General features: G+C 43.3%; 2 protein-coding genes across 3 annotated transcripts in view; both read right to left on the minus strand.

Annotated features, from left to right (window-relative positions):
- Positions 1-586: 586 nt before the first annotated feature.
- Positions 587-4,165, minus strand: LOC119483664 (H(+)/Cl(-) exchange transporter 4-like). 2 transcript variants are annotated; one of them, XM_037762023.1, is made up of 3 exons: positions 3,528-4,165; positions 1,319-1,473; positions 587-1,191 (listed from the first exon to the last, which is right to left on the minus strand). In XM_037762023.1, the coding sequence occupies exons 1-3, from the start codon at positions 3,544-3,546 to the stop codon at positions 997-999; spliced, it is 369 nt and encodes a 122-aa protein (XP_037617951.1). In that variant the 5' UTR covers positions 3,547-4,165; the 3' UTR covers positions 587-996. The 2 variants fall into 2 exon arrangements, with proteins under 2 accessions (XP_037617951.1, XP_037617950.1); XM_037762022.1 differs by lacking the exon at positions 3,528-4,165 and having other exon boundaries at positions 1,319-1,502.
- A 1,162-nt stretch (positions 4,166-5,327) lies between these two features.
- LOC119483656 overlaps positions 5,328-12,644 on the minus strand; it is a 28,363-nt gene continuing 21,046 nt past the window's right edge. The window contains exon 20 of the mRNA XM_037762010.1: positions 5,328-6,342. Within this exon, the coding sequence (XP_037617938.1) occupies positions 6,276-6,342 (67 nt within the window). The 3' untranslated portion in view covers positions 5,328-6,275. The remainder of the gene's footprint in view (positions 6,343-12,644) is intronic.

The following is a 12,644-nucleotide window of genomic DNA, read 5'->3' on the forward strand; positions in this document are numbered from 1 at the left end:
TGACAGAATTACGATAAGATTTACTCTGACTTCACTGTAGTGCAGTTAAACTTTCTTCTCCTACTAACCAAAAGTGAGAGAACATTCATTTAGGAGGAAAGTAGCTTTAGCTTCGTTAGCTTCTGTTTATAATGTAAACTAATTGTGACGTACTACGGCGGCCCTGAAGACTCAACAGACTGAAAACACAAACGCTAATCGATAGAGTCGATGGACTGAGAGAAGATGATCGTCGGGTTTAGCTGAGCCTGCTATCTTCTAATATTAGCTCTGATTATTTACTTTATGTAATATCAGTAATATTTAAATGTAAAGGTAAACTAGCTACAGCCTCAGGTAAATCTAAATAATATCATTTAGAAAAGGAGTTTTAACGCCCTCCAGTGGACACGGTCGGTAACTACAACTGCATTAATATCAAGTTAGAGGAATTACATATAGGCCAGACTTCCGGTTACATCCTACAAAATAAAAGAGAAAGAGATGTACTTACGCACTTTGTCCACAGGAGGGCAGTGTGGTTATGATTTTAATTATAATGATTGTGTCTAACTACAGCTGTTTAGGGTTATCAATAGATCTGATTATTACAGGAGATGCTTGGACAGATTCAGTAGAGACGGTGAATATATTTTATCGGTACATTTGATCAGTAATCTGAGCCGCGCTGTTATTTCCTTGTTTTTTTAAAGGGAGTTCTGCTGATAGAGTCACCAGCTCAGAGCAGAACTGTGGTTCATCACCTGCTTTAATCTTCATTTGTTGACTCCATCCTTCTGGTTATCACCACAGTTTATTTTGTAACCGCCTGCTCCCGCGGGATCCCAGTCCTGATGGCGTCCTCTAAAGCCGACCGCTGCACACATCGACACAACTCACGGCTCGTATTAAGACATTGTCATTCTTAAAGTAACGGTACTAATAAAACGGGGTGTCGTATCGTTTTTAATGGCAGGGTATCGCCATACCTTTCTAGTATCGGTGTACCGTGCAACGCTACCGCTGACTTGAATCGACAGCTTCAACAACAACAGAACAATAAAGACATATTTCAGGTGTCTTTTGAGTGGGATCAGCTGCTCCTGACTGACCTGAGAGGAGTCCGATGAGCAGCATCACCACCCATCCCGACCAGGCGTCCAGCAGGCTCTTGATCAACTCCCACATGGACTCTTTACTCTTACTGGTGATCTGGTAGACAAACAACACGGAGAGTTTGCATTGCCTAGCTGAGAAGATTTTGTAAGAATCACAGGCCAAATACAGAGACAAAAGAGAGCTTTTTAAACATAGTGAAGTTTTAATGTGCTGCCCAGACCTTGCGGTGGCGGTCCGTGTCTCTGGATTTCTCCCTCAGCCAGTCGATGGTGTGGAAGTCTTCATACGTGCCCACGTCAGGAAAAGGCTCGTCCAGGAAGTCCATCAAGTTTCCAGCTCCGTTCATCTCCTCTGTGGGCGTGGCGCTGCTGACTCCTGGTAGAGAGAGCGAACATCTGAACATCAGTACAACCCTGTTTACTGTAATCAAATGATGTCAGCCTCTAACTTAACTCTGAAATATAGATTTCCCTTCACTCTTCCACCTCTCTGAAGAGGGAAAGCATGTTGGATGTGATTTCTCCATCAGTCTAATCAGTCCACCTCTCCACCATTGAAGAAACTGGAAGATTTGGCTGTTTGTTATTGTTGTTTTCTTATGTTTTGCAGAAATTGTCGCAGGATAATTTCCAGACAGATAAAGAAGAATACAACATGCAACTATTTTGATATTCGATTAATCATTAAAATAATGTTTAAATGGCGTTTCCAGCCTGTTTATATCATATTAAACTGAATATCTTTGGAGTTAAGTTACCATCCTCTCCTCTAGCTGAGTTAGCATCCTCTCCTCTAGCTGAGTTACCATCCCTCCTCTAGCTGAGTTAGCATCCTCTCCTCTAGCTGAGTTACCATCCCTCCTCTAGCTGAGTTACCATCCTCTCCTCTAGCTGAGTTACCATCCCTCCTCTAGCTGAGTTAGCATCTTCACCTCTAGATAAGTTACCATAGTTACCATCCTCTCCTCTAGCTGAGTTACCATAGTTACCATCCTCTCCTCTAGCTGAGTTACCATAGTTACCATCCTCTCCTCTAGCTGAGTTAGCATCCTCTCCTCTAGCTGAGTTAACATCCTCTCCTCTAGCTGAGTTACCATAGTTACCATCCTCTCCTCTAGCTGAGTTACCATCCTCTCCTCTAGCTGAGTTACCATAGTTACCATCCTCTCCTCTAGCTGAGTTACCATCCTCTCCTCTAGCTGAGTTACCATAGTTACCATCCTCTCCTCTAGCTGAGTTAACATCCTCTCCTCTAGCTGAGTTACCATAGTTACCATCCTCTCCTCTAGCTGAGTTACCATCCTCTCCTCTAGCTGAGTTACCATAGTTAACATCCTCTCCTCTAGCTGAGTTACCATAGTTACCATCCTCTCCTCTAGCTGAGTTAACATCCTCTCCTCTAGCTGAGTTAACATCCTCTCCTCTAGCTGAGTTAGCATCCTCTCCTCTAGCTGAGTTACCATCCCTCCTCTAGCTGAGTTACCATCCTCTCCTCTAGCTGAGTTACCATCCCTCCTCTAGCTGAGTTAGCATCTTCACCTCTAGATAAGTTACCATAGTTACCATCCTCTCCTCTAGCTGAGTTACCATAGTTACCATCCTCTCCTCTAGCTGAGTTACCATAGTTACCATCCTCTCCTCTAGCTGAGTTAGCATCCTCTCCTCTAGCTGAGTTAACATCCTCTCCTCTAGCTGAGTTACCATAGTTACCATCCTCTCCTCTAGCTGAGTTACCATCCTCTCCTCTAGCTGAGTTACCATAGTTACCATCCTCTCCTCTAGCTGAGTTACCATCCTCTCCTCTAGCTGAGTTAACATCCTCTCCTCTAGCTGAGTTACCATAGTTACCATCCTCTCCTCTAGCTGAGTTAACATCCTCTCCTCTAGCTGAGTTACCATAGTTACCATCCTCTCCTCTAGCTGAGTTACCATCCTCTCCTCTAGCTGAGTTACCATAGTTAACATCCTCTCCTCTAGCTGAGTTACCATAGTTACCATCCTCTCCTCTAGCTGAGTTAACATCCTCTCCTCTAGCTGAGTTAACATCCTCTCCTCTAGCTGAGTTACCATCCTCTCCTCTAGCTGAGTTACCATCCTCTCCTCTAGCTGAGTTAGCATCCTCTCCTCTAGCTGAGTTAACATCCTCTCCTCTAGCTGAGTTAGCATCCTCTCCTCTAGCTGAGTTAACATCCTCTCCTCTAGCTGAGTTACCATAGTTACCATCCTCTCCTCTAGCTGAGTTACCATCCTCTCCTCTAGCTGAGTTACCATCCTCTCCTCTAGCTGAGTTAACATCCTCTCCTCTAGCTGAGTTACCATAGTTACCATCCTCTCCTCTAGCTGAGTTATATATATATTTATATATCTATATATCTATATATATAGCTGAGTTCGGATTAGGGTGTTATTGTAGATAAAGTGGTCTCTTACCTTCTCCAGCCTCCATCATGTTTCAGTCCGTCCTGACGGTCTCTGCTGGAGAATGTTTCTATTGAATTCAGACCTTATTGAATGTCTTCCTTGTTGATCATTGGAGCTGATATATAGATATATATCTCTATATATAGATATATAGAGATATATATAGAGAGAGAATAAAGTGTTGTTAGATGTCAAGAAATAAACAGACAGCGTCAGAGACTGCTTCCCACAATGCACCTTCTCCTTCTTCTCCTCCTTCTTTAAGGTTTATTGGCAAACAATGATTTGGTGCATTACCGCCACCAGCTGGTCTGGAGTGTGGATCATTCTGGCTAATAATTACTATAGCCCAAAAAATAAAGAAAAGAAAAGAAAACAAACAACCTCATATTTTCCCAATCATATTAATTTGTCTAAGATACTGAACTAATGTTCTATAACACTCATCTAGTGAGTTCTTTTGTAGAATATCCATTAAATCAAAGTGTACTTTAATCTCTTTGAGGCCTTTCTTCCTCATATCTCCCACAATGCAACACAACATGCTCCACCGTTTCCTCTTGTCCACAGTAATCACATCTACCTGAGTCATGTTTACCTGTTTTAAATAGTGTGCTGTTTAGTCCAGTGTGTCTAATCTAAGTCTTGATAGGATTGTCTCATCTCTCCTGTTCCTTCCTACACACCTCATTTCTCCCACTTTCCTCTGAACTCTGTCAAACCACCGTCCTTTCCACAATGCACCTGTTCACAACTCACCTGTTCACAAGTCACCTGTTCACAACTCACGTGTTCACAACTCACCTGTTCACAACTCACCTGTTCACAACTCACGTGTTCACAACTCACCTGTTCACAACTCACGTGTTCACAACTCACCTGTTCACAACTCACCTGTTCACAACTCACGTGTTCACAACTCACCTGTTCACAACTCACCTGTTCACAACTCACGTGTTCACAACTCACCTGTTCACAACTCACGTGTTCACAACTCACCTGTTCACAACTCACGTGTTCACAACTCACCTGTTCACAACTCACGTGTTCACAACTCACCTGTTCACAACTCACGTGTTCACAACTCACCTGTTCACAACTCACCTGTTCACAACTCACGTGTTCACAACTCACCTGTTCACAACTCACGTGTTCACAACTCACCTGTTCACAACTCACCTGTTCACAACTCACGTGTTCACAACTCACGTGTTCACAACTCACCTGTTCACAGCTCACCTGTTCACAACTCACCTGTTCACAACTCTCCATTATTCCTGTTGCCCTTCAGTAATTAATTAGAAGGTTGTGTACTTTCTTAAACGTCTTTCCTAGCAGATTGTAATATTTCCATCATCTACTCCTGATAGCAATTCCCTTCTTTCTTTGTCATATTTGTTGCACTCTATAAGAACATGCTTGACAGTTTCTGGTTTATTACAGTGCGTGCATAGTCCTTTGGGTGCTTGCCTATTCTCTGGAGTGTTTGGTTTAATCCTGTATGTCCTATTCTCAGACGGGTAATGACCATCTCTTCCCTTTGGGCTCCTACATGTTTCTGAATACTGTACAGATGTCTCCCTGGGTCACTTAAGTCCCAGTATTCTTGCCAGGCTACAGGCGTTGGACTGATAAATATCAGATATCAATAAATATCGAGTATTTATTGAGCATATTTACAGCTGTACATTTCACAGTATTTTAGAACAGTTATTGGATTTACAGAAAATACTAAATTGGGTCACTCAGCTGGTGAACTCATCTTGTATTCTATGCAACCACAAGTCAAGAAAACACTGATTACTGCAGTTTACAGTAAACGAGGTATTTTAATGAGGAAAAGAGAAGGAACAGACACTCATATTTACATTTCAAGATCATTCCCTTGAGATAATTCACTGTCATCTCAACGTATCAAACATGTTTTATGAACTAAACATTCATAGTTACCACAAAATACAAAAATATGAATTATCCCAACAGAACATTATCTCAGGCTGTCAATGCTAAATATGAGCAGCATAAAATAATAATCTACAGCACCTCCAGAACAAGAGAGGAGTCATGATCTCCAGATGATTATCATCAAACACTGCTGAGCTCTGTTTCAGAAAGAGAAAGAGGATTAGTAAAAACTTTGAGTTAGTTAAACCTGAGATGATGTAAACTCTGGATTTTCCCTTCCAGAAAGAGAGATAACTTAAACTCTGGGTCAGTTACCATGGTAACAGAGTCAGTCGCCACGGTAACTCGACCTGCTCCCTGTTACAGAGCCAGACACGCTGCTTTATTTCCTCCTTCATTCAGCGCGCATCGAAGCGGAGGATTAATTAATTAGCGGAGGATGGACAACAATGGACAACACTGAATTAAACTTTAATGTGTTATTGACACTTCTCCCAGCTCTGACTTTTTTAAAGATAAATGTGCGCAGTCAGCATATACATGTACTAATATCTCTACGTTGACTGGATTAAAACGGAGGCCATGTTGCCATGGTGAATCGTGGTATCAGAGCTCTATTGATGATGGCTCAGAGTAGATTGATCGGACTCTGATCAGCTGTTCTGAGTTTCCCTCCTCAGGATGAGTCCACTCAGAGTTCAGGCTTTGTTAAAGCTGAGACCTGAAACGAGGCCCTGGCTGCTCTTGACCTCCATGTGAACAGACCACCTCAAACACAGTATTAGTAGTTGCACTACACTAACATTTTCATCTAATGGTCATCAGACAGAAAACACCACACTGACGACCGCTTCACCATATTTCAAACTTCTTGTCCTTCTTAAAGGACGTTGTGTCCACAATGTTGTTCCTGAAGAGTCTAGAAAAACAGCGAAGCAGAGAGAGCAGACGTCACTCAGCCAGAATAACATGTGAATCATTGAAGTGATGTCAGCCGATGAGCACAGCTGGTGCACTAATGAATGGATGCTGAAGGGAAATCCCCTCAGGGATGTCTCACCTTCTGCGTGTTGGTTTGTCTTCTAAGCAGCTACAAGCTCAAAGATAAATCATACACAAGATATTATGTTAGTTAAAGTCAAACAATTTATTCCGAAGATATACTCATCAATAGTTGCACAGAGTTATTACAACAGATCTGGATTCATCAATGTGTCTCTGACGTCACGCAGCACGGAGGTCAGTTCGCAGAGAATGAATGAATAGTCGTTCTTTACACTTGATATTTATGCACCTTTAGGGTCTGAAGGAGGGACAGGGCGTTCTTAATGGGCAAGACCCAGTACTTTTCCATAGCTTTGTTATGTTACTTTTCTTGTGACCTAGATGACCTCTCACTTCTGCTACTTCTGACTCCATTCTACGTTATCCATTCTGCAAGAACACCCTGTTCCCTACCCCCTTCCTCCCTCTGTCCCAGGCTCGATAAGATATAAAGATGACACTTGTACACACATACCATACATGCTATTACCCAGTCCTACAATTGAATTACTATTACATATGAAACAGATATTCTACATACATTATCCCTTTATTAGTATGATCAATTATAATTCTATGTTCTTACACCCTTATGTTATTTACCTCTACTTCTACTTGATTGTATTAGTGTATAGACTCAGACAAAGAGAAAGATAGACTATCTTTGTTTCATAAATACATACATTCCTTGCAAGTCATTATCCAATTTCAACCGGTTTTCTGATAGCTAGGCGTCTACCAGTCTGCTAGTGAGATTAGACCCAGTTACTTCATACGTAACACTAGATTTTCTACTTACGCAGAGACATATCTTAAAATACATCCTGAGATATTTCCAACATTTCCTCTTTTGAACTTATTAAAGTTCACCCTTGGCACACTGAAATATCAAAGAACGGTACAATCCTTGTATTCTCTGTTCCTGTAACATAATTAAAATGAAATCACACCATCCCTTCTGCGGAACCCTCGGTTTCTTGATACAGAAACTCCATGTTGAGTAACCCTGGCCCTCCCCACGTTCCCTAAACTATAGTTGTTATATGACGGAGAACAAGGAGCACGAAAAGTACTACAACCTTTATATTGTAAAGCAGTAAAAAATAAAAAATAATGGAATATATGTCCACCTGAAGAGTTACCTATTCATTCTTGTAAGCCGTATTTTAACTGTAAAATCAGCAAGACCTTGAAACCTTCTTACCCTGTTGTATCTCTTTCAACTCATTTACATGCAATTTTATTTTACTGGAAATGCAAAAAGTCAACCAGTTACTCAATGTTTTTGACCGTGATGTTGTTATCTCACGTGTCTGTCAGTTGGTCTTCTCTGGTGTCCCTGCAGAGAAGCTTGCATCTACCCCAGGTGCTGTTCCGATGACTGGTGTCCCTGCAGTGAAGCTTGCATCTACCCCAGGTGCTGTTCCGATGACTGGTGTCCCTGCAGTGACGCTTGCATCTACCCCAGGTGCTGTTCCGATGACTGGTGTCCCTGCAGTGACGCTTGCATCTACCCCAGGTGCTGTTCCGATGACTGGTGTCCCTGCAGAGCGATTTCCGGCGGTGTTGGCTCCCCTGTATCGATGCCGCCGGAGATGAGATCGCCTCCTGGTGGTGGACCGTTGGTGGAACTGCACTGTGTCAAGTGCCACCAGACGCAGCCTTTCCCTTTCAGTTGAACCGCTGTGGAGGTCCTTGCTGTCACCTGATGTGGTCCCGTCCAACGTGGTTCCGACCACTTCCTCTTTAACACCTTCAACCAGAGGTGTTCAGGGGGACCCGCCTTGAGTTCTGACCTCTGAGGTGGAGCAGGATAAGGAGCACCTGGACAGGAGAAAGCTGAAACAATAGCATTAACCGACTGATAATAGGGGCGGTACCCAACAGCGGGAAGCACACAGAAAGGATGCAAAGGACCGGGAAAGGGTCTGCCACAGGTAAGCTCAAACGGAGTCAGCCCTGTTGACGAGTTAACAGAAGAGCGAATGGATAATAGAACAACCGGGAGTGCATCAGGCCAGGACATTCCTGTGGTCTTACAGACTTTTAACAACTTCCCTTTAATGGTTCTATTAGCCCTCTCGACCTTTCCCTGCGATTCCGGGTGGTACACCGAGCCATATTTGTGTTCCAGACCCAAAACAGTCTCTACTTCTCCCAAATGTTTGTTTTTTTAAAATGAGAGCCATTATCAGTCCGAATGAGTTTTGGGAAACCGTGTTTAGGAATGTAGTCATTCACCAGACATTTTATGACCGCTTTTGCATCCTCTTTTCCAGTAGGATAGGCTTCTATCCACCTGGAGAAGGCATCCACTATGACTAACAAAAATCGTTTCCCTCCCACCCGGACACCCCTATCCGTGAAATCCATGACCACCTGTTCCCCAGGTCCCTGGGGTTTAGGGTATTTGCCCACCGGTGGTTTGTCTGTAGGTCTGATGTTACACGCTTGACATATTTCACACCTTTGGACATAGTCCACAACAGTCTTCCTTTTCTGCGGGAACCACCACGCATCAAGGGCAAACATCATAATGGCCACACCAGCATGGCATAGCCCATGGGTTTGTTTCAACATAGTTGGAATCCAACTGTTTGGCATAACTGTTTTACCATCCTTTGTCCAAAGTTCTGACACACAGTTAGTGGCACCTGCATCTTCCCAGGCTTTTCTTTCATGCCCAGGAGCGTCCTCCTGAGCCTTTTTCACATCATCTAAAAAGGTACCCAGTTCATCAAACGAATTAAACTGTAACATCATCATACTATTAACAACATAGCCTGCAGCTCCCTTAGCTGCTTCATCGGCGGCATTATTCCCAATGCTTTCCGGGTCACTCCCTTCTGAGTGCCCTTTAACCTTAATCACAGCCACCTTCTCCGGAAGGTGGACGGCAGCCAATAAATCCCTCATGAGGCCTTCATGAGCCATGGATTTATTCCCACTCGTTTTGAACCCTGCCTGAACCCAGCCAGACATGTCCCTGTGTATAGCATTACAAACATAGGCAGAATCAGTAAAGATATTCACAGTTTTACCCTCGGCAATACGAAGCGCACATACCACAGCAGTTAGCTCAGCCGCCTGTGCAGATTGTTTACCCTCCAATGGGGACGCACATAGAGTAACTGGTTGATTACCGGGATTGACAAGTGAGACAACAGCATAGCCTGCTTTTAGTCCCTCAGTAGGATGCCTAAAGCAACAACCGTCTGTGTAAAGATTGAGCTGTGGTTCTGGCAGTGGGAGGGCTTCCAGCCCTGGTCTTAGTTTTACAAATGGTTCTGATTTCTCCATACAGGAATGCTTCTCCGCTATTCCTTCTCCCATACCATCTGCCATATTGCAACCTTCATGTACGAATGACACATTTGGTTTGGAAAGGATCTGTAAGATCTTGGTTTGTCTTAGTGGTGTGAGAGTAAAACACGAAGAGGTGACGTAAGCCACAGTACTATGTGACGTGAGAATGTGCAATGGATGATGCATGACAATGTGTCCGACTTTCTCTACTATTTTAGCTAGGGCTGCTGCATATCTGACACAGGGACTTGCTCTTTGTTCTGGAGTATCCAAAAGGATACTACAATAGTATAGCACCTTTCTTTCTCCTCTTTGTTTCTGATATAGTACACCGTGAGCAGTTGACAGTTGCTCGGATACGTCTAAATGGAAAGGCTGCGTATAATCCGGAAGAGCCAAAGCTGCTGCCGCCGCCATTTCCTGTTTAAGCCGTATGAACCCCTCCTCCCCTTCTTGAGACCATTCTAACTCAGCAGTAAGGTTTCTCATTATAGGTTGTGGAGGGTCGGGTTCATTCGGCGTTCGTGTGGGTTCCCCATATGGAGGAGGGGCTGTAGGTTTTTCTCTTACCACCATCTGGTGTTGAGAAGTGGGGGGAGGATCGGGAAACGGTCCGGGATAACCACCTAAGGAAGGATAGAGCGGGGCCTCGCTCTTCTCCTTTTTTTTTAGTCTGTTGTCCCAATTCAGCTACTGCGGCGAGGTAAACGCAATTGGCCTGAGCCAGTAAACTGGCCTGCTGTTCAACATGTTTTTTTGCTTTTGCTCGTGTAAATATGTTACTATTTTGGACTCTCTTTAGTCCATCAGCCAACTGAGTCTGCTGTTTTAATACGCACTTCTTTATTGCCGGGGTAACAGCTGCGGTGGAATCCTCGGATGGAAACTCTTTAGTTTTAACCATTTCATTATACCAGTCATCTAAATCCTTGGCCTTCTCATCTACCTTCCTCGGACTAAAGGTACAGATGACATTTGTCCGCACCTTGGCCCACTGTTGGCCAAAGGTCAGACCTGTTTTATTACAACCACCGAGTTCCTCACATTCTCTATCAAATTCCCCATCCATTTTATCCAGTACTATTTCACACAGGTTTATTCAGTTTATGACAGTAACTAGATTCAGAGTAAATGGGTCGTTATGCCCCCACCACAGATCCCACCAACACAAGCTTCTACTAACGGTCTCCCGTCAGCGGTGCTGGCCCGGTATCTGAGGCAGTTTTAATTTTCCTCTGAATACTAGTTATTAATGTACACTCATACAGGCGCTCCAAGCGCTATTTTTACTAAACTCTAACGTCCCAGACGTTACTAAACTAGCGCTCCAAGCGCACTACTCTAGCGCTCCAAGCGCAGCGTTCCAAACGCTTTTCTAACGTCCCAGACGTTACTAAAAGGGCAACAAACAGTAGTGATATCAGAGTAATTGGGTCGTCATGCCCCCACAACAGATCCCACCTTCACAAGCTTCTACTAACGATTTCTCGTCAGCGGTGTAGGCACGGTATCTGAGGCAGTTTTAAATTTCCTCTGATGACACTATTAATACAAGTTCAGTATATCAGTTAGTACAATTCAGAACATTAATTCATAAGGACTTTAACCTTTTGTGGGCTCCCAGCCCCAGGATCCCAAATCCTCTTACTGTGAATTCATAAGGACTTTAACCTTTTGTGGGCTCCCAGCCCCAGGATACCAAATCCTAATTCATAAGGACTTTAACCTTTTGTGGGCTCCCAGCCCCAGGATCCCAAATCCTAATTCATAAGGACTTTAACCTTTTGTGGGCTCCCAGCCCCAGGATCCCAAATCCTAATTCATAAGGACTTTAACCTTTTGTGGGCTCCCAGCCCCAGGATCCCAAATCCTAATTCATAAGGACTTTAACCTTTTGTGGGCTCCCAGCCCCAGGATCCCAAATCCTCTTACTGTGCGACTATGATGTAACTAATAAAACATAAGGACTTTAACCTTTTGTGGGCTCCCAGCCCCAGGATCCCAAATCCTCTTACTGTGCGACTATGATGTAACTAATAAAACAGAGAGGAGTACTCCTCAGCAAGAGAGATTAAATTTAGTAATATGCCAATTAGCAGATTTGATTTAACAGGTTCTGCTTACCTTTTGATGTTGTCAGGCCTGTTTTTCTCTCTCACCGAGTCGTCCAGTCTCTGGTCGCTTGCTTCACTCTTTTTGGAAGATCACGTCGGGGTCACCAATTGAAGGGAAATCCCCTCAGGGATGTCTCACCTTCTGCGTGTTGGTTTGTCTTCTAAGCAGCTACAAGCTCAAAGATAAATCATACACAAGATATTATGTTAGTTAAAGTCAAACAATTTATTCCGAAGATATACTCATCAATAGTTGCACAGAGTTATTACAACAGATCTGGATTCATCAATGTGTCTCTGACGTCACGCAGCACGGAGGTCAGTTCGCAGAGAATGAATGAATAGTCGTTCTTTACACTTGATATTTATGCACCTTTAGGGTCTGAAGGAGGGACAGGGCGTTCTTAATGGGCAAGACCCAGTACTTTTCCATAGCTTTGTTATGTTACTTTTCTTGTGACCTAGATGACCTCTCACTTCTGCTACTTCTGACTCCATTCTACGTTATCCATTCTGCAAGAACACCCTGTTCCCTACCCCCTTCCTCCCTCTGTCCCAGGCTCGATAAGATATAAAGATGACACTTGTACACACATACCATACATGCTATTACCCAGTCCTACAATTGAATTACTATTACATATAAAACAGATATTCTACATACATTATCCCTTTATTAGTATGATCAATTATAATTCTATGTTCTTACACCCTTATGTTATTTACCTCTACTTCTACTTGATTGTATTAGTGTATA

The sequence above is a fragment of the Sebastes umbrosus genome, chromosome 24 (genome assembly GCF_015220745.1).
Source record: "Sebastes umbrosus isolate fSebUmb1 chromosome 24, fSebUmb1.pri, whole genome shotgun sequence".
In the NCBI taxonomy this organism is placed as follows: Eukaryota; Metazoa; Chordata; class Actinopteri; order Perciformes; family Sebastidae; genus Sebastes; species Sebastes umbrosus.